The sequence below is a fragment of the Haliaeetus leucocephalus genome, unplaced genomic scaffold (assembly GCF_000737465.1).
Source record: "Haliaeetus leucocephalus isolate CR32 unplaced genomic scaffold, Haliaeetus_leucocephalus-4.0 Scaffold773, whole genome shotgun sequence".
In the NCBI taxonomy this organism is placed as follows: Eukaryota; Metazoa; Chordata; class Aves; order Accipitriformes; family Accipitridae; genus Haliaeetus; species Haliaeetus leucocephalus.
The window spans coordinates 4,540,698-4,562,278 of record NW_010973209.1 but is presented as its reverse complement, the minus strand read 5'-3'; the positions used below and the strand labels follow the sequence as shown (position 1 = coordinate 4,562,278).

Sequence of the window (21,581 nt, the reverse complement as noted above, 5' to 3'; positions counted from 1 at the left end):
GAGCACTGTAAGGGACCTCAGTGACGCAGGAGCCTAAAGTCTTTTCAAGCTTCTTGTGAGGAATCCATGTTTTAGCCATTTGTTTGGGTGTCCCTGAAGGAAGACTAGTCCTTCTGCTCCCCTCTCTGTCAGCAAGTCTTCGTCTGGACTCAACATGTTGTTCATGCCTGAACTGTGACAACCTGGAGTAACTGCAGAGCAGTTGCATCAGATCTGTTCGTGTAAATAGGACCAGGATTGGTACCTTCTGCCCCTTTGGACCAAGTGTATGAATCCTGCCACCCGTGGCCTGGGGAGAGACTCCCTGGAGAGAGTTTTGGTTGCCCAAAGAACCAAGAGCTGACATACTTTATGTCCTCTGGTTAACCCTAAAATGGTGAATAATGATGCACATTGGCATCCGATGATGTCAGCAGTGAAGTCACTAGAGCTGTGCTGACTTTGCACTATCTGAAGGTATAGCTCTTGCATAAAGGCTGCCAGGCAATCTCAGTATGGGAGTTGAAAGTCTGCGTTTGGAAGGTGACAACTTTTCTAAGCACCAAATACTCTTGAAATGGAAGTTTTGCCAGAGTGAGGACTTAATAGAGAAATGGAAGCCTTGGCCCAGTATTCTCCTTCCCATCCCACATAAAAATAGAGAAGGAACAGTACAGTGTGTTCTGGTCCCACGGCGAACCTGTGCCTGGTGTAACAGCCTTAGCTGCCGTCAGAGGGCCGGATCCTTGGCTGGGATTGAGGGAATGAGGTCAGAGCAGCCTACTGAGCTTAGAGCACCAGGAGTTTCTCCTATTGAGTGCTGGGCAATGACAGAGTCAGAGGGTGTTTTGGAGGCTGCTAATCAGCAGATCCCAAAATCCAATAAGGTTCTTGTGGTAATTAAGAGAGGAAGATAACCACATGTGTGTGTGAGCAAGAGAGAGGAGGAAGGGAGGGGGACATCTTACTGTCATTGTAGGTTGTATTGAGCAAATCCTGTTCCTTCCAGGGGCTTGGGATGGGGTGAGGTCGAGCAGGGCGTGGGAAGGTCTTGGAGTCACTAAAACCAAAACGAGATCACCTTTATACTTGTCTCCAAGTATATACTTTATACTTGCCTCCATGCAGGTAGGTAGTTTCTGTCTCCCTGCTTCCCGGGTGATCTAGGTTATTAAAAATGTGATAAGAATCAAGTGAGGGAGCGAGGTTCTGCGTACACAAATGGGATGCAGAACAATATCACCAGCTAAATCGATAAAGCTGGAAGGAGCTCAATAGCTGATGCAGAGCGCTGAATAGCAAACTGGCCGTCTCGCTGCTGCGGGGTAAGCAATTACCAGGAGCCACTCGCTGAAGTGAGACCACAGCATGGCAGTGCAGGGGAGTCTTGAGGGTTCGCAGCTCCACACTTTAAAAAACATTTGCTTATCAGGCAGCTTGTTATGACACTAATAATCCCCTGCTTGACTGGCCCTTTCTACGCAGAAGTCTCCAGCCTCTTCCCAGACTTGGGAGGGAGGGTGTGATGGGTGGCAGTGGGGCCAGTAGAGAGGGAAGACCTGGACTTTATTTGTGGCATCTACTTTAGTCTGGGAGTGGATCACTTAGGTGCAGATTTGGGAGGATACTTCATTAATTACATGCTTAAATGTGAATGTTGCCTTTAATGTTTTGCATTGCAAGGCATGTTGTTTATCCATGTCTCTCGGGCTGAACTGGGCTGTCAAATTTTTAATTGCTTGCCATTTTTTTGCGCTGTGCCTCAGTTTCCTCCTCTGTATTGTGGGAACAGTAATCTCCTGGCAGGAGTCCCCACGGCGCAACGGCAGCAGTGATTTTGTACATTCACCTGGCACTGTGCTGTGACAATGTGAGGAGCAGCATGTCGCTGCTGTTGTGTTACAGAGCCAGAGTGAACCGGGCAGGGCAGGAGGGGGATTTCCATCAGAAACCCAGGCTGAGGTGGGAGAGGGCTTGTGGGTGCTGAGTCCCAGTTGGGATCGGCTGGCCCGCGATCTGAACATTCAAGTCAAGAGACTTGCACTGAGTAATATGCTTGTACCTTATGGCTTTATGTTCCTAATGGAATGGAGACTATAGGCTGTAAATCTCCTGATCGTAACTCACAGCTAGTGATGCCAGAAAATCCAAGCTCATGGTTTTAAAATCATGAATTACTGAGCTTGGCTGTGTGGCTTTTATTAGCCAGGTACTCCCAATGATCTAAATGTTTGGGTCACTCCATAGGTTTTGTCTGCTGCTGTAAAGTGAGAATGCAGGTCGAGTGCCGCATGAAGCACAGAAACCCAAGAGTGACTTCATCCTCTAATAACTCCTCCAGTGCTGTCTCCCAGGGAACCCCTTTGTATTCAATTAGCTAATGTGTGCCTAGCACTTTGAAAATATAGAGTGCCATAGAATTGCTAAGTGTTGTTATTTAACAGCACATATTTAGTGGTTGCAGCCCTGTAGTAGAAGTCAGAAAATCTACACTGTAATTGCCTGGTGCTGCTGCAGAATTTGTTGTGATTTGAGCAAAGCCTGGGGATTTTTCTTCTGTAAAAGTTCATTAATTTTTGGCTGCAGACCCTCAGGGCCTACCTTTTCTGAGATCTCATGAAACAGAATATTGAATTTTGGTGGGTGCTTTAAAAAACAGATTGAAAAGAAGGGGAAGTATTCGGGCAGCCAGGATTTGTATACCTGAAATTCACCTTGGCGTGATTTTTGACGGTCTTCTCTGTGCACCAGGTTGCACTGGTTGGCATAAAGGAGCTGGGCTGAGACAGAGGGCAAAGGGCTGGTCAACTATTGCAATTGTTCTGGTGTAGGGAGGGGAAAAAAAAATCATTGGCAGTGGAATAAGAAGTAATGAGGGAGAGGCTGTTTGCACCCATCTCTTTGATTCGCACGCTCTTGTGTTCACCAGGTACCTTGATCTTTCCTGAAAGTATGTGGTTACAAAACTGTATTTGTGCAGACGAAGGAGGCTAGGACAAGGTACGCCAGGGCTTGGAGTCCCCCGTTTAAACAGAATCTGCTGACAGGTGTGCGTTATTTTCCTAATGGCTCCTTGCTCTTCGTGCATTGGAAAGCTATCTTCTAGCCTGCAAAAGTACCAGCCAGCACTGCAGATAAGGAAGAGTAACTACATGAGGAGAGGACAGGAAAGGCGGCTGTGCAACTATTCTGTGTAAGCACTAGGCCCGCCAGCTTTGTCTAGCAGTCAAGGCAAGGTCAGGTATGTATACCATGGTTGTGCTCAGACTGTTTAAATTTTTTCCTAGCTTAGGCAAAAGTCAGCATCAGTATGTCTCAATGAGAAAACCTTGGATCTGACACCGAATCCCTGTGCACCCACTACAGAGCCGTTCACGTGTCTGAGTCTTGCTTCTCAAATCTGAACAATATTTCTCTACCTCAATCTGATCTTTGGAAAGGTAAATGCCTTAACACTTGCACACAAATGCATGGTGAGAGGAGCCATCTGAGGTCATCTCCAAGAGCAGGGTCTTCCACTCCTTTTCCTGGCTGCGCTCGCCTCTTGCCAGGCAGCATCAGAGGCTCAGCCGTCCCTTGCCATCGGGAGGGCAGGGCGGGAGGTAGGACCAGGGCTGACGGATGGGGCGTCAAGCTCTGGAAATCAGCTGAGTGGTGCAGGCCTTGAATGGCAAATGAGTTTGTGTTTGCAAAACGTGGGTTTGGAAATGTCAAGTGTGGTGAATGACTGTGTAGGAAAGGAAAAAAACAAACAGGGACAGGAGCTGAGCCGGCAGCTACTGGAGTATCTGGATGCTCTCGCCCCTTTGCCCTCCGTAGCAAGCCTGACCTTACCAAATCTCTCTTATCCCATTGCAAATGAAGTGTCTCCCCCAAGGACGGTTGGTCTCCATCTCATTGCATAGGCAGCTCATGGCTCATTGCTTGTTTCTGACCTGGGTCCGCAGAATACTCTTGTGCACATCTGATGGAAAAACATTTAAAGGCAGAGGGTTGGAGCTGGAGCAGGGAGAAAGGACAGGGAGCAGTGCAAGCAAAGGGTCGCGTACAGGCCACGCCATCCCCCTGTGTTACAGAGGTGGATGCTTTATGAGCATGACAGCATCAGAAATGGGGTTTTCTGCAGCTGGAGGCTTGCCTAGAAAAAGATGGATATGGAGAGCATTGGCTGTAGAAAAAGACCAAAGCTTGCAATGACCAGCCACCACTAATGGGAGCTGGGAAAAAGCTGCTGTTAACATTTGAACCAGATCAAATTGTTGACTCCGGTGGGGGAGCACGTCTGGGTCTGCCTGCGGTCGCTTTGTCAGGCAGCGAGCCCTGGCAGCTGCCTCCATCCTCAGCGGGGCACGGGAATTTTCCCAGGGAAATGGGGCTGATGCGGGCAGGGGTCCCTCCTGAAAGCTGCGCAGGGAGCCGAGCCGGGGGCTGGGACTGACCCCATCACTCAGCCAGCCTGAGCAGACTGGACCCATGGGTTCAGCCTTGCGACTGCTCTGTGACTGGGGCAAATCGCACCTCTGCCTCAGTTTCCCCCATGTGAAGTGAGACCAGCGGGGCACATTGCCTCACCCAGGAATTGCTAATTTAAGGAGCAGAGCTTAACAAACCTGCCAGGGCCTGAGCAACCTCAAAAGCTTAGAAACGTCTTCAGGGGAGAAGAGGCGTGATAAAGGCAGGCACTAATTTCAGCTGCCTTGAGATTGGGGCGGTCTGGCCTGAGACTGAAGCCTTGGTCTGTGTGGCTGTTTCAGTACATAACATCTCATTTTCCTTCTGCATATAATGAAGCCAAGAGGGCAGTCGGACAGCTGCTCGTGTTGTGCCCCCCACAATTTGCCTCCCAGCTCTGGCTGGGGGGAGGTAGTGTTTTGCAGGGGCTCAACATATCTCCTGCTGCTCTGCTTGCATCCAGGATCTCCTCAGGCCCAAGTCCTCATTAGCCATCTGCCCTCGTTGCGTGGGTTGACAGGATGCCGTGGGTAAATGGATAACCTGTCAGGAAGGCAGGAGGATAATATCATTCAAACGAATCAATAGTTCACAGGCAATTTCATGTTACCTAACGTTAATGCGGTTGTGTCCAAAATGCATTTAATCCTGTGTCTGATCACATTCTCGTGGGAGTTTGCCGTGCTGGAATAGTCTTGTAACTCCATGTTTCAGAGATTTACAGACATTGTTCCTATGTGCACACGTACGCAGGAAAGATAAAAAATTACTTGACTTGCTGAAATCTCATAGTCCACAGAGCCAAAAGACATTCGTATTAGTGGTGGAAGAGAATGGGTATCCAGCAGTTTCAGAATCTATTACTCCCACCTTCTCACTCCATTTTAGCAATTAGCAAAAGAGAAATTAGTGAGGAAGGTGCCATTATTTCCTGCTAATAGGACAAGGAGGGCTGGACTCTTTTCCAGGAAACTGGCTTTGTCATGTAACTGCTTTCATTGACGTGAGTAGCAAAATAGAGCTCTCCCTTTTTCCTTTTTTTTTTTTTTTTCCCCCCATACAGTCATTTTTATACATCTTACCACTTTGCTCTTCAGAAATGCAAGAGGATGGGCCCCGCTCCAAAGCCCACAGTCAAAGCACCTTCCCTAAAGGCCTCCACAGGACATTAGGATGTCCTGTGAGTGGCATCTCCTCCTGGTACCTGATGGCAGAAAGGAGCAGAGCAGGATTGCCCTGTGGGGAGGAACTGCTTTAATTTAACAGTTTAAAGTTGGTGTCACCGAATTAGATATTGTGGTGGTAGAGCAACTTCACTCAGCAGATGATGATTGCCACCCAGGCTGGGGTCCAGTTCAGTATGCTCTCAGAGGAAATTAAAAATAGTAAAGAAGAAGGACGTTGGTGTCTCTCCAGACATGGGTCCCACAGTCTGGTGGTCTTGGTGGCTTGGGGATCCCTCCTGCCCTCTATTTGGATGGACAACCACTGTCTGTGTGCTCGCACTGTCTGGGGCTCTCAGCTGTAGCAATACGTGGGCACAGCAGTGTTTTCATGGGGAACACAGTAGAGATCTTTTTCTGGGAGTGCCTTGGAGAGACCATTGCTTGGGAAGTATAAATCTGCTAAGGAGCTCTGTAATCTGGACCTCCCACAACACAGCTGACCTTCTCTGGCCAATTGTAGCAGGTTGCTGGCTTAATCTGAAAAATATCATCCACCTCCCTGCCTCTGCTGTAACTTCTGTGTAACAGGGAACCTCCTGTCAGAAGAGTTGGTTTTGAAGCTGCAAAGAGTAACGCCACACTTGGCCGTGGTTGACAGGAACCACGGCTCAGAAATGAAAAGTTCCCAGCACCTGCTTTGGGAGGGGTTTTGGTCTTTCTGTGGAACTTGGCCAATAAAGTACTGGACTTGGCTGACATCTTCATTAAAAGCCTGAGACGGGCAGCATGCTGAATCGAAGCGTGGTTAGCACCCAGGCTCTTCCTTACCGGCCAGTGGGTGGATTTCAGCCCCAACTTGGAGGTGGTAGGTTTCACATGCAGGTTCTCGTAGCTGCATGGTCCCATCTTCCCTTCAAGGGTATTGAGTGGTTTTGAAGCTTTTGGTGCCTGTTTTCTTCCCTAATCCCATTTTCTGTTTTGGGCTGCTTTAGGAGTTTTCCCTCCAGCGCCTGGACACCCTGCTGGATGACCGAGTCAACATCCTGGGATTTTCCATTTTCAACCAGTCTCATGCTTTCTTCCAAGAGTTTGTCCAGAGCCTCAACCAGTCCTGGCAGGAGAACTGCGATCACGCTCCTTTTACTGGGCCAGCAGTAAGTAAAATTCATTCCCATTGCTTACAGTCTCCCTAAGCTGGAAGCTGCTATAGACCGTCAGGAAAACCTTGTGAAAAGAGCTGTGGGCTGGTTCTGAGCAGACACTGGCAATGCAGTGTGAAGGCCATGCAGAGGTAGAAACTCTGGTCTCAAATGTATGGGTACATGGTATTCACTAATTATTTAATCCAGATAAGCCCTGTGCTAAAGAGCTCGGGCACATCACCAGGCTGCTGTTGTACTGCTGCAGCTTGGATTGGCTTTCACGGTTGTCAGTCTTGGGCAGATGGCGGTCCAGGAATGGGAAAGAGGAACCGGACAGAGCACCTTAGCTGAGTTAAGTAGGTAGGAGGGGATTTGGGGTGTCAAGCTGTGACTTACCAGGGAGCCTCCTGATCTGGAGAATACTAAAGCAATCCTGAAAGCCTGCGGTTGCCCAAAGGGACCCTGGGGAGCCACGTGGGTGTAGAGGGCTTGTCTGTGCTTGAATGGCTGTACAGCTTTAAATTCAATCCTAATCTTAATTTGAATTATATTTATATGTGAGTGCAGGGGATGATGCAGCCCTGATTCAGTGTTCCCTTGTGAAATTTGTCCCTGTTTATTTTACCTCTAGGAAAACGGCTTGAGGAAGAGGGAGACTAGATGCAAAGAGCATGGAAAGGGCTGGGCTTAGGCAGATGCCAAGGGGCTGTGTTACGCTGTGTGTTCTAACATCTCCCTGATGAGTGTGCGGATCAGCACCGAAATCTTCCCTAGGGACTCTTCATAACTGGGAAGGTTTGCAAAGCAGACTTGCCACGCTGGGGATTGCAGGGGGCTGTGGCTGGAGCTGGGGGAGGGGAGAGAGAGAAAATGCCATCAGTGGAACCCTTTGCATTGTTTTTAATGAACTCAGGGTCCCCTTGACAAGCTGAGGCAGCTGTGTGCTGCTGAAAACCTCCTTATTATCACTACAAAGTGATATTAAACAGGCGAAATGAGGAGCTTGCTGCCCTTTGTGTCCACATCCTATTGGCTTGACATGGAGCTCAGGCCATGGTTAGTATGTGCCTGGGACCATCCTGCTCTCCCTCCTTCCAGCCCTCCCACACAGAGGCAGCTGCAGTGAGCTTGCTGTCTGCCCTGCTAAATCTCTATAGGTTTGCTACCAGGAAGCTTCCTATTTAGATGACGGTTGCAGGGACTGTTCAGAGGCATTAAAAATAAATTTCCTTCTAATAGTACAAACAGAAGACAGTAGGAACAGGAGTGTAGCAGGTGTGATGGGGAAATAACTGACCTTACTGTGCCTTCTTACCCTGTGCTGTCTTGAACAACCAGTAAAACCAGTAGGTGCAAGGATGCAAGAGCATGCCCCATTGCAGCTTGGGGGGTTTTTTTGTTTGTTTTTTTTTTGAAGGAGTTCACAGCTGAAATGGAACTGTTCGGTTTGTCAGCCTGAGCCTAAATCACCCATCGGTGTAATATTAAGTCAGCTGGATGCTCCCTTCATTCATTCATAAAGCATAATCAGCCATAGAGCAGGCTTCCTCCCAGGCCAGGGAAGACATGTCTCGAGGGAGGGGGCTCGGCCACGCTGGATCGCCCTGACCTAAACGGTTCCAGCCCTGCTGTCATTAGGGGACCTGCCCAGGGGCTGCAGTGGCTTCCCAAGAACCTGCTGTCTGGCTGCTCTGGGCTGTGCTGGGTAGGGTAGCTCCCCTTGTGCTAGCCGGTGCTCAGCTGCTCGGGAGGGAGTGTTATTCTTGGTGTACAAATGGGAAATTGAGGCACGGAAGGGAAGTGACTTTTCCCGTTATATCAGCGTTGGGGAATCTACAGCACAATTAGAAAATGGGTTCAGTTCTCCCAAATCCTAGTGTAGAGTCTTAACCAAAAGACGATTTCTTTCTGATAATGCGAAGGTTCGCTCCACGTTCATAGCAAGGTTCCCATTGCCAATACGCCATGTCCCAGGTGATGAGAAAAGGGCCTCGCCTCGGGTGGTGAAGATACAGAGCAGAGGTGAAGTGAAATATTCCCAGGCAGGGCATGTGTTTCCTCTCCTGTGTCTGCAAAGCAAATCCAGCACCATTTTGCCATGCATTGCCTCTGCCGTTGGAAATCTGGCAGGTCTCAGCTCCCAGAGAGCATGTGTCTGTGTAAGAACTTCCCCTTTTAGTCCTGGGAAGCAGATATCTCGTGGGGTAGCTCATACTAAAAAGAGAAAAGGAAGCTCAACAGCTGGAAGTGACAGGAGGGAGGTTTCCTGCGAGCTGCAAAATCCCAGGGCTTTCTTGCTAGAGCTGAGAAAGCGTCTGAGGAAGAAGGAGGGAGCTGCTTGCTCTAATGCCATTCTCATTAATCACATTGCAAAGAAAGGAAATCAGAGAAAATCATTCAAATTACAGATGGCTAGATTAGGTAATTAGAATTTAGGCTAAAACAGATGTTTGTAATTAAGTGTTTATGTCATTGAATAAAATCCAGATTGTAAAGTCTGTTTCACAGGATTTTAATGGTTTTAATTCTCTGTGTTGTGTTTGGGGGCAAAGATACAGATGATAATATTTTAGGAGGAAAGTTTAAAAAAAACCACATGGCAAAACCCAGACTAGCCAAACCTGTTCATATTTCCCTGGTTATCCGTTTACCTTTAAACACAGCCTTTATGTGGGAGATTTCCATAAATAAAAAATAAAGTGGGATGTTCTACTCAGCTCTCCTTAACCTGCTGTTAGTTTCTAGAGAGGCAGATCTGGTGTTGGGAGGAAGGTGTGCTGCAACCAGCAAGGAGCTGTAGTGTACCAGGGTAGAGCTCAGGCACCATCCCTGCTCCCAAGCTGCAGGGCATCTGACGGCATTAGTTGTCTTAAAGGCGCTGGTGGGAACCGTCCTGCCAGCTGATGTGCGCAAGGGCTGGAGATCTGTTTCTTGACCCTTTCTAGTTGGTGAGTTGTTCCCAGGGCGTTGTGTCACAGTTGTACCCTGCAATACCTCCTTAGTTCTCGGGTACAGCCTCTCCTTGCACAGCTGACTGGCATGCCGAGGGGAATGGAGCAGCGAGCCCGTCTGCCCAGCCTGCCATCTGCTCCCTTTTCTGGAGCCTTGTTCTGATGAGGCATCCATCAAGTGGCAATTTTTATTAGCAACTTTCATTGTCAAGAATCAGGCTTTAGGGAAAGAGGGAAGTCCTCCCTGAACCTGGGAGTGGAGGACCACTGCTGAGCTTACCAAGTCTTTCATGTGCAGCCTGTCGCAGAGCTCTTATATTGCAGAGACAGTACAAAAACAACAGGGATCTGCACAAATCAGACAACGCATGCAAGGAAGAAAATCAATTTGTTAACAGGCAAATTGGCTTTTTGTGACAGAGTGACAAAGCTGTGGTTTAAAATGAGAACATAAAAGTAGTGAGAGATTTTATAGGCAACGTGAAGAAAGTTGAGGCGATGTACACGAGAGCAGTGACAGATCCCCCTTGCTGAATCTGCCTAGGGGAAGTTAAAAAGGTGCTGCCTCCAGCTCTCTCTCCACTCCTCTGCCGAAGGTTATGGCCCCAAGGCATCTGGCTGCTCCGCATCTGTTCCAGTGCGAAGTCAAGCAGCTTCATTTACTGCACCACTAACTTAAGTGAGCCTGCAGGGAAGTGGAGTGGATGTGCTAAATGACCCACTCCGCATCTTAACTTTCTGGGCCGCAGGAGACAGCTGGCAACAGTGAGCTTGTGTTAACCTTGTTAACCCCAGTTACCCTTGTGAGAAGACACTTGCCTACCTATGAAAGCCAGAGAGACCAAAGAACCCAGACGAGCTGCTGCACTCCAATGCTGTGTAATTGTGAACGGTTTCCTCCGCACAGCCTGCATCCCAAATTAGCTTGCGGTGTTGAATATGATTCATTTTATAGGAGTTACCAAATGAATAGTGGCAGAGGGAGATGGTCATTAGGTGGATGGTGCAAGGCAACAGAGCAAATGCTGCATTGGGTTGAGATGAGAGACAAACAGGAGAGGGGTAGTGCTGCTGGTGGGGTTGCAGGTAGCAGTGGAGCAGGATGATCCCATGCCAGCAACCATGCGAAGGTGTGGAGTGCCTTAGAGGATCTTGGTACCAGAGGAGGGAATAGAGTGAAGGCCATGAACCTCCCTAGGTCTGAGTCCTGATGGCTGTTCAAGAGATATTGAAAGGGGAATCAAGGTAGGTATTTAAAAGGAGGTGCACGGGTCTGTTTACTTGCATGTTGCTGTGTTGCCAGGCTCCCATGCATCCAGGTGCCATGCTCCAGGACCCATAAAAAGGAGAGGCTGGAATAGGAGCCTGGTTTTGAGCCCGGTGAGGCAGGGAATGGCTGGCATAAATGATAAGCAGCATCAGGAATGAAAATGTGGTTCTTCTGAGGAAAGCTGTGATTTTTCTTTAAAAAAGGAAAGAGGTATGTTGAGGGCATGGGAGAGATTCCCATTCCCTACCAGGAGGACTTGATCCTGTGTATCACAACCCCCTCGCCAATCCCTAAATTTCTTGAAATCATAAGAGGGCTGCCAGAAATCCTAACAAATTGTTCGAGGCTAAGGAGTGAAATATTCCAATCAATAATGTCAAATGCTTCACTGAGATCTACGAGTCTCTTGCTCACCAGCTAATAAGAGATCATTAATTGCTCAGGGAAAATGAAGATGAAAACCCAGCAGGAGACAATTAAAAATGCTGGTCTAATATTCTGATTTGGTATGAGATGGTGAAACTTTGGGGTCACAGGGGTTGCGTTTCTCTCATAACAGTTTCATTTGGCTGACTGGTATTAATATGGTTCCTGATTCAGGAAAGCAATTGCTAGTTGTGTATGGTATCCTGTAACCTGAATGGGACTCAGTCCACAGTTAAAATTAAGTATATGCTAAAGAGCTTCATGGAACAGAGGCTGAGGAGAGGTTGTATTACAAAAAGAACATGTATTAAAGGTAAAAAAGAAAGGTAGGGAAAAGGATATATCAGCTCCTTTAAGTAGCTCTGGAAAATGCTTCCCAGGAGGGGAATGTTTAGGTCAGATGTGAATACTAAACAAAAAACCTTAGTAGACGTACCCTGAACAGAAGGGAAGAAATGCAGGAGAGGCTTGCTGCTGTTGCAAAGGGACCTGTGATATCTCATAGCTAAGGCAGGATAGGAAATGGGATACCCAGTTTCTGTTCCCACTCTGCCACCAATTCCTTGTGTGTCCTCAGGCTGCTCAGCTCCTCTGGTGTTACTGTTTACCTCCTGAAAAATAGCTGTAATAAAACTTTGTAGCTCTGGAGCCAGTCAATCCTTATTATTAGCAGAAAGCTCTCAATATATATGACCAAAGGTGCTGCCTGTTGCATGGGAAACAGGTCAGATGCAAGACTGACAGATGCCAGTCAAGTTGCTCAGTGCTCACTGGAGAGTCCCCAGATGCTATTTGTGTAAAACAGATTGCACTGGTACGTGCAGGAGGAATGTGATAGAGCAAATGTGAGTCTGTGCCGGGACTGGAAAAGTGAGAGGTTACTGGTGGCATTAGAGCTGGTGTTGGGGGGTTTTCTAGCATCAGGCTGGAATCATGCCTTTTAACTCGTGCCGGCTTGTACATTTTAAGGTTTTGTGCTGCTTGTTGAGTGCCTAATCCCAGGCCATTGTGGTCAATGAGGTCTTACCACTGATCTGAGTAAGATCAGGCAGGGTCAAGTCTGGTTCACTCTGTTCAAATTAGTAACGCGGTTGAAGCCAGAGGTTCATTGGGATGATTGAACTGGGTGAGATTGTCCTTGCAGGGCTGCTGGCAGAAGTGAATACACCTAATCAGGCTTTGGGAGGAATAGAGGATGCAGATACTGCTCAAGTGCTGTAAGCCACACACAGGGTAAGGTGGGGGAGAGGAGCCCCAGGCTAGAGATTGAACCCGTTGCTGGGAGCTGGGATGGTAAGAGGATGCTCTCAGAAGTAGCCACGAGGAAATAGCCACGAGGAAAATGTAGCCTTGATAGTAATGAGCTGCAGCGGCTTAATTCCAGCAGAGTCAGGAGGTGACAATAATTAAAAGTGAAATCTTAGTCACAACAGTGAACATGAGAGAGCAAATGGCTGATTATTAACTAGATCAAAAACATTGAAACGGTTGTGCATGGGCGAAAAACACTGTTTGCGAGGCTTGATGGACAAAGAAATCTGATTAAAGGCAAATGAAGCAAAGATGAGAAGGAGAAGGGACGAGCTCTGTGATTCCTGACGTTCCTTCAGCAATGCCATTACAGAGCAGGTAACAGCCAGCAGGAAAATGGAGGTTGCAGCAAGGCACTAGATGGTCTCTACGGGCTCTGAAAGCCAGGACTCCGTTGCATGAGAAGCAGATCTAGCAACACCTCATTGCTTGTGGATCTGTCTTTCAAAGCAGTGGTCTAAGAAGGACTCTCTGGTGCCTAATGAAGGCTGAAGCAGCACAGTCACATTTTCTTCTGTGGGTGTAGGCACAGGATTTTTATTCTGCCCAGCTGCCTATTTTAAGAACTTCACAAACCTGATGCTCTTAGGGGTGTTCCCCCTGGGCAGCAGATTGATCAGAGGTTACCAAAGCACCAAAAAACCACACCTTGATTAGAAAGGGTTAGTTACTTTAGGAAACTGAGATAGAAAAGAATGGGAAGGGACAGCGACAAATAGAGATAGAAAGGTCATAGTGATGGCAGAAACCCTGAGGAACAAGCAAGCAGAGACATAAAGGGTAAGGAAACAAGCAAGAAGAGAAGGAGAAATGTAACAGACTGGGAGTGGGACTGGGGCTGCCAGTGGGTACACTTGCCCCAGTGATGCCAACACATCAGCAGTTCAAGGATACCATTGCTTTTGTCTCCCTGTCCTTGCATGTGTGCAGACGGGGTGCAGGGTGTTGCTGGAGCAGAATGGTAGGCAAGCAGTGCTTGCTGTCTGCATGGAGGAGGCCGAGGATTTTGCTCCTTTCGGACCTTTGCTGAGGTTGTGGATAGAGCACTCTCCTGCCTGCTGCAAGGTCCTGAAGGTGCAGTGGGAGGCTCGATTTTTGTCTTCCTGCCTCCATTTTTTTTTCTTCCTTTTCCCCACAGCTCTCTTCCGCCCTGCTTTTCGATGCTGTGTATGCCGTGGTGACTGCTGTGCAGGAGCTGAACCGGAGCCAGGAGATTGGTGTGAAGCCCCTGTCCTGTGGGTCTGCCCAGATCTGGCAGCATGGCACGAGCCTAATGAACTACCTGAGAATGGTGAGAAGGGACTGAAGTTTGCTGGTGTGTTAGGAGCTAGTGCTCATCGCTGCCGGAAGGAAAAGACATGTATGTACAAGCTGGTGCTGGCGCAGTTCTCAAGCACAGAATGTCGGTCTGTTTGAAGGTAGCGCTGGGAATGAAAAGAGAGGAGATCTGAGGGCTGGTTTGTCACTGGCCTTGGAGCGACATGAAACTCTCCGTTTTTCAGGCTTTGCTGCAGATAAACTGGAATTCAGTGATTTTTTTTTTTTTTAAGTATGAATGTTTCTAAGTGGTTGGAGCTCTGTTTTGAGTGAACTTGAGTTGCTATAAGGTCATGCAGTACAATTGCTTAGAGCTCAGTGGCAAGTTGTGAGTTTCCCTATGAAGGGGATTGGGTTCCTTTGAACCCAAAAGTGTGGTTGCCGGAACCAATCAAGCCTAGTTCTGGCACAAGAACAGACCCTGAAATTTCAGCCTTGAGAAGTAGTTGGAGTTTGTCAACGTGATTCCTGAGAGCTGAGCTTGACCATGCAGAAGGAGCATGTTTTCTGAGTCTGTTTGGGGTGCAACTGAAATGTCATGAGATGAGGAAATTTCATGAGATCTTTTTTTTCCCCCCAAAGGAAGGATCAGCTGAACCTGAACCTTGTACCACTTTGGTCGATGCATGTGAACCCTGCTTTAAATCTCACCCTTAGTCAGAGACAACAAAACTCTTCAGCTTCCCTTGGCTCTCCTACTAGGAGGCCCAGTAGCTTGCCCTTGTTACTGAAGAGGTGCTCCAGCAGCAAGTGAGCAGTGGTTAATCTGCACAGTGAGGCTAGACACTCGTCCTGGCTCCGTTGCAACATGCTCTTGTGTTAAACGCCAGCCCGATGCTGTGAAACAGCACATAATGGTTTCTGGAGGAATCCCCCGCAAGCGATTCAGTGCGATGCAGCGAAGAGCTCGTGCCTGCCGCAGAGCAGCGCGGTGTTAGCCTTGGGATGGAGGGAGGCGGTGAGGGGCTGCGGAGGTGGTTGTTCCAAAGCAGCTGGAGCAAAGAAATTCGGGGACCCCCGCACCTTGTGCTGCTGATTCTCCTGCTCCCCTCTGCGTCTCTCTGCTACCCTAGCCAGACTCCGAAAGCAATTAGGATTGAGAGGCGAAGACTTGCATTGCTGTACCTGCTGGGAGGGTGGATGGCCAGTGCGTGGGGCGAGTGGCCACCACCCCCGGCTCTGCTGCGGGTGGTGGGGTGAGCCGCCTCGATGGGCGCTGTAACTCATTCTCTCTTGGACAGGTAGAATTGGAAGGTCTCACCGGCCACATCGAATTCAACAGCAAAGGCCAGCGATCCAACTACGCCCTGAAAATCCTGCAGCACACGCGCAGCGGCTTCCGACAGGTAAGAGCAGCCGTGCTGCCCCGGGGACGGTGCCCGGGGACGGTCTGTGCGTAGCCTGGTGGGGGCTTGGCTCAGGCTGCTGCTGCGGGGACCGAAGGGGATTGCGGACACCCCCCCCTCGCAAGATGAGGTGTTCAGCAAGTGACAGCACGGCGTGGATGTCGTGGTAGCTCTCGCTGGGCCTGGGTTGTCAAGCGCACCGTGTTTCACTTCATCAAGGACGTGTCTCGAGATAATTTAGATTTGTCTTAATGTATCAGGCGCCTGAGGTGGTGATGTTAGAGTCAGTATCTGTCCTGTCACAGTAACCCTCCTGTGCAGGAGATAATTCAGGGCGTAAAGTGTATGCCAGATACAGCACTTGTTCTTAAGCTTGTGGAGACACGTGTACTCATAATTATTTAGATGGGGAAAAGTGGGAGTCTCTCCCATGAAATGGGCAAAAGAGGGTACTGTGAACCTTTCTAAACAACTGCTTCTGGGAGAGAAATAGAAGGGGGCAATCCTGTGTCAGGAGCTCCCCACCATCTCTCCCCAGCATGCTGTGTGGGAGGAAGTGAAAGACAATTTACCTCTCAGTTTATGGTGCATGTTCCTCTGTAACGGGTTTGCTTATCTCAGACTCTCATTTGCTTTTTGTCTCAGCGCTTGTAGATTCCTCACAGTGTTGGTCCTTTTTCTGCTTGTTACCTTCTTTCTGTCCAAGGGATATTTTCTGGCTTCAGCTAAGGTTAAGGATAACTGTGTGGGGTCACAGATATCAAACTGATGAGATTACGTGACACAAGCCCAAGGAATTAGGGTTTTACTGGTAAATCCAAACCTCATTCAGGAAAAAAATGCAAGTCCCGGGAAAAGGGTTTTCATCTGTCTTATTTCCCTGCTGACAGATCCACACCTGCCCTTTTCTTGGAGATTGCCACTTCTCCTAGGTGCTGGCAGAGAACAAAAGCTATTGTGTCTTACCCTACACCAACAGAGCATTTTGGCATTAGAAATCTCTCCTGGTCTGGCAGCAGTGAATTTTAGCCTTGGCAAGGATGTTGCCTGCCAGTTCTTACCTGTCAAGTGACAGCTCAGCTTTGATGCTGCCTTTAGCTGAGTGAGCGGGGGATCAGGATGGCATTTTCCCCATGGTAAGATCTCTCATAGCACCGATGCCCTTTTAATCATGTCCCAAACCCATCATATTCTGAGCAAAAGTGACAGATCCAAGCCCATCTGCATTAATAAGAGCGTGCATTCAGCTGGAGCAGAGGAAGCAAGTGCTGTAAACCTCGCTATGACAGCTATGTTTCTGATGTGTTTAAATGTGGCAGAGAGTTCACGTTAAAAACACAGGTCCTCTTGGAGCAGCGCTTCTCCCAGAGCTCCACAGAGAGCTCTGACTGCAGCTTAATCCGCCCTGAGACAAAAGTCTCAGATCTTCTCCCCAAACCCGGTCTGACAGGAGAAAACATTTTTTGACCTGTTGCCACAGCTCGGTAAAATAAGCAGCTTCATGTTTCAGAGGAACCCAGGAAAGCTGCGCCGGGACCAAGCTTTTCAGATTTCCCATCAGAGCGCAGTGGTGATAAATCACTTCCAGTAGCAGTAACAAGGTGCTGGAAGGACGGGGCAGTCCCTCAGTGTGCGCAGCTACCTGCTGAGATCCTGTGGTGGCTGCAAGCTCTCTCCTGTCAGAAACCCACCACGGAGGAGTTAGTCTTCATAAAACTGCTCCGTATGCCTGCAGCAGCCTTTCCGCTGTCTGCCCTCCCCTTCTCAGGCAGCCCCCTCTCAGGGGTCTTGCCTGACTGATAGCAATGCCTGGAGGGGTGTTAGGGCCCCTCACAGGCTGCAAAAGTTTGCCATGATATGCCCGGCTGGGACGGGCATCCCTGGACGGAGCTGTGAAACCTGGGCAGGGTCCTGCCTGATCCTGCCTGCCCATCTTGGTCACTGCAAAGGGAAGCCAAAAGCCACTCTGCTGTGCCATAGATGGTTGTTTCCTTCTCGCCAGCTCAGCTTCTTGTAATAGAAATGACTAAATAAATCATTAGAAACCATTTAATTAAACCCACCTTGCGGGGACGGCGTAAGGAACAGACATTCATATCCTGGAGACAATCTTGTTCCCAAGGGTTATATTAACTGATATATGTTAACGGGCTCTTGTTTGAAACACTTCCATTCCCTCCTTAGTTTTAATCGAGCTCATGCTCTCTGCCCTTTTCTCTCTTTCCATCTCTCTCTTTCTCTCTCCCCTCTCTCTCCTTCCATCTATCGAAGCCACAGGGACTTCCAGCTCATCAGCTTTGATAGAGGATTCACCAAATTTTGAAGCTGATCCAGCCAGCAAACAAATTAGAGACACTTAGAATTTCTAACTTGCTGTTGCTTTTGGGCAAGGAGAGACAGGGCTTTTTAACATCCAATTTTTAATACATTTATGTAACGTACCAAACGTGTCTTTTCCTAATTTAGCTTAACTAGTGGAAATTTTTCCCTAGCCATATGAGAGCTGCTCTCTGTTCATAGGAAGCGCAATAAAGCACAGACTCATTAATGTGTTGGTGATCCCTATATCTGACAAGGACTGAGTTTGTAAATGTCATCTTTTTATTTTTTCCCATTCTTTGCCCCTTTAAAAAGCATTGCGGCATACCCCTCCAGTTTCAGCGTAGCGATTTGCAGTAAACCAAGAGCTCAGGTTTGGCAGCTTAACAGGAGAAGGGAGTGAAGAGGGGCCGTGATTTATGTGGCCCCAGGGGAGGCAAGTGTGCAGAGGAGAGGCAGGGGAAGGTGCTGTCGAGGCTGGAGCCCCACCATGGGCACGTTGTCCCCAGCTCTGCCTGTGACCCCTTGCTCTCGCCCGGTCCTAGGTGCGGCCTATTAGTGGCCGTTTAGTTAAAGGCTCTGCTGGCATCCTGAGACGGAGCAGTGGAAGTGACGGGGGTGTCTAATTGGTATGTTGATGAGATACAGATGAGTTACCAGCCGATAGCTCTGAGACCCTCCGCAATCCCTGCCACATCAAACCTTTTTAACTTAGAAGCGGCTAATCAGTCTCGATGGGACTTGTTCCTCTTTAGCTGTTACCCTCAGCAAGAGTTCAGGGACAGATCCTGCCAAGAGCTGAATGCCTTTTGCCCCCCAGGACCCAGCCAACTCGGTGCGTGCCACCATCAGGTCCTGCCGGGGCTATGCCAGGTGCCAATCATGTGTCTGAAGGGGATGTCTGGGGAGGAAGGGGATCGCGGGGGTTGCTGCGTGGCCTCAGGGGTGAGTTGTGTGCGTGCCTCGTGATTGTACAAGATTTAACAGTTGGTGCTCTCTGTGTCCCATGCTAACTTCTGTGGAGGACGTTTTTGCCTGCTTGCCTTGTTGGTATCAGTCTTGCAGTAACGTCCTTCAGGAGTGCCAGCGATGTGCAGTGTCCTCTGGGGGCTTTCCTTCATTTGTTTTTTTTATTCCCTTTTCCCTCTCCAGGCACCTCCAAATTCCCCCCTCTTTGGGCCAGTGAAGGCACCATGTACCAAATAACTATTTAATTGTATTTCCTCCTGGCACAGCGTCTTTCCCATTAGTGCTGACAAGACTCCCCAAACGCAAGGCTTGATGAGGGATGATAGCATTTTGTACCCCTTCCTTTTCCTGGGGACGCAGAGGAAGGGGAGGTGACGAATGCAAGCTGTAGGACAGTGCTTGCTAATCAGAGCCCAGAAGGTATCGGGGTTTGTTGCAGTGGTGGTCCCCTGCCTGTTTTAAGACACCTGTATTCAGGGCTGGCTTTACCTTAATTTTTAGCTGGGGAGAGGGGGTAGTAAGTACCTGTGATGCCTCTGAAGCTTATGGAGAGGTCCTGCTATGTTATCTCTCCCTGCGACCAGCTGCCATTCAGGCCTGCGGGGCACTGAGCAGAAGGCTTCATTAAAATCATTAGTTTGAGTGGTATTTTGTCATCTTGCACCACAAGGAGCTTGAAAGCCCAGGCATAGTTGACATGGCTGCGTCTGAACAGAGGAGCTGAAGGATTGAAGGAGCAAGCTGGGAATGCCCCACTTGCATTGCCTTAGGCACTGGTGATTTTCTACGGAGATGAGAAATCTTTAAGTGTCACCAATCCAAATAACGACTTTTGCAGAGCAGCTAGTTTGAGGGACCTTGCCTGCCTGTGGGGACGGAGCAGTGTCACGAGCAATGGCACTCCCTTGCTTATTCCAGCCTCGAGGCTCTTTGGGCTGGTTTGCACTGAAACTGTGTGTTTGCTCCCTGCCTACAACAAGGACATATAACAAGACAGCCCTCCTGCCGTGAGATGCTTGCAGGCGTTGCAGGCAGGACGGGCAGAGTAGGGCTGGCTCTCCTTATGGCAGAGGCAGAGGGCTGAGTGTAGGGAGGCACCGGGAGGTGCAGAGATGATGCCGCAGGAGTCTGCAGTGGGACCACACAGCCTGAGGACATGGAGGGAACTTTCTCTACCCAGGCCATGGGCTGTCCTCTGTCACTGGGTTGTATAATCCCTCTCACGAAGTTATTGAGCTCCAACTTGCAACCAGGTGGTTGTGTTGCCCTCGCTGCTCTTCTGGAAAGGTATGCTGTCACTTCAGCTCCTCTGATCATTAGGAGCCCTTTTCTAATTTTCAGCCTGTTTATCTCTGGCTGGTTTATATCTACTTATTTTTGTGCCAACACTATTATTTTAGCTTCAAAAGCTGTTCTACCTCTTTGCTATGGACCTCCTCCACCTGGTGTATTTATACAGACCAATCATATCCGCTACTAAAAAATCCCAAGTCCTAAAAACTCTTTAAGTCCTAGTCCAGAGCCTTAACAACAGGATCGTCTTATCCGTGTCTGTGTACAGCATTTGATTGTTTTCTAACACATTTTGCAGATGAATGTGTTTTCTGTTTTTCAGAGGCTCTTTATACATAGATAGCGATGATTAAAATCACCTTGACATCCATCTTGCAAGGGAGGGAGAGATCTGACGATCCCAGACATCCTCTGACACATTACACTTCAGAAACAGCGAGCAATGTGAGGAGTCAATTAGTGGCTTTATCATACTGCGAGGGGGACAGTGGTGAGCTGGAACAAGCCAGGATGGGGTGGAAGTACCCCAGCACATGGGAGTGTTTGGCTCTGGTGCTGTGTTAAAAGCAAGGTCAAACCCACTGCGCTGTCAGAGGAGGAGGCAGTCAATTAGTCTCAGTATGCCAGCAGGGGAGGGACAAATTTGAGAACAGTGAGGGCTGTTAAAATTAAAGTTAATCTGTCAGTAATCTCTGGTTGTGAAATCTCGGAGAAAAAAAATTAGGCAATGTTTATGACTGATCACTCGCTCAGAGAGGCAATTGCTGCAGAGGGTCTGTTGTTCAGCAATCACAGGAAAAGGCAAGCACCTTTGCGCAGAGCTGGGGAATAGAACCGGGATAAATCCCTCCTGTCGCACCAATGCAGACCCTGCGCAGGCCAGTTAAAGCTGTGCTTCAAGGACTCTCTGTCTATGGAGTACATGGGAAATCTCCCAGTTTGGGACTGTTCCCAGAGATGAGTCCTGCACTACAGTGTCACCGTGATGCTACGAGCTTGATGCTAGTTAAGTCACAACAAGCTGTCAAGAGAACGGGATGCCCACGATCTGCTCCCAGCCTGCTCCGACACACCGTCACGGTGCCTCCATCTCCCCATCTGTCAGATGAGGCTAATAACCCCCCAGTACCTCTCCTGTTTGTAGGGAGCCTCCGAGAGTTAATGCTTCCAACGCATTCAGAGGTCCTTGCCATGACAGGTGCTTTTAGCAGATCATTATTAATGTTGGCGAAGGGGCTGGGCTGACATCTTGGAGGAATAATGTGTGTTGTGTTATCCGCAGAGTAAACAAGCCCCCCCCCCCGGCGACTCAGCTGGCTCTGCCTGCACTGCTGCATCCCAGTGCCTCAACTCCAGCTGGGGAGGAGAGCAGACATTCACGTGACTGTCCTTTGCTTTCCCTGCCTGCTTTCCTTCTGCAGAGCCGCCGAGTGCAAGCTGTCCTGTTTGCGCTTCCCACTGCTCCTTGTGCCTAGAGATGAGGAGGCTGGATTTGGGACTCCTCGCAGACGGCCACTGTTGTAATGGCTTGTTGGTCGCTTGGGCCGGATTTGCACCGACAGCCAGGAGAAGAAAGGACTTGGCCCTTTTTTCAATGTCCAGAGCGATTCCGTTTGCCGACAGCGTAGCAGTTTCAGGTT

The 21,581-nt window shown here is 48.9% G+C and overlaps 1 protein-coding gene across 1 annotated transcript in view; it reads left to right on the top strand.

Moving 5' to 3' along the window:
- GRIK4 (glutamate receptor, ionotropic, kainate 4) overlaps positions 1-21,581 on the top strand; it is a 138,082-nt gene that overhangs the window by 85,170 nt on the left and 31,331 nt on the right. The window contains exons 7-9 of the mRNA XM_010581433.1: positions 6,590-6,751; positions 13,836-13,988; positions 15,256-15,360. Coding sequence (XP_010579735.1) covers positions 6,590-6,751; positions 13,836-13,988; positions 15,256-15,360 — 420 coding nt within the window. The remainder of the gene's footprint in view (positions 1-6,589; positions 6,752-13,835; positions 13,989-15,255; positions 15,361-21,581) is intronic.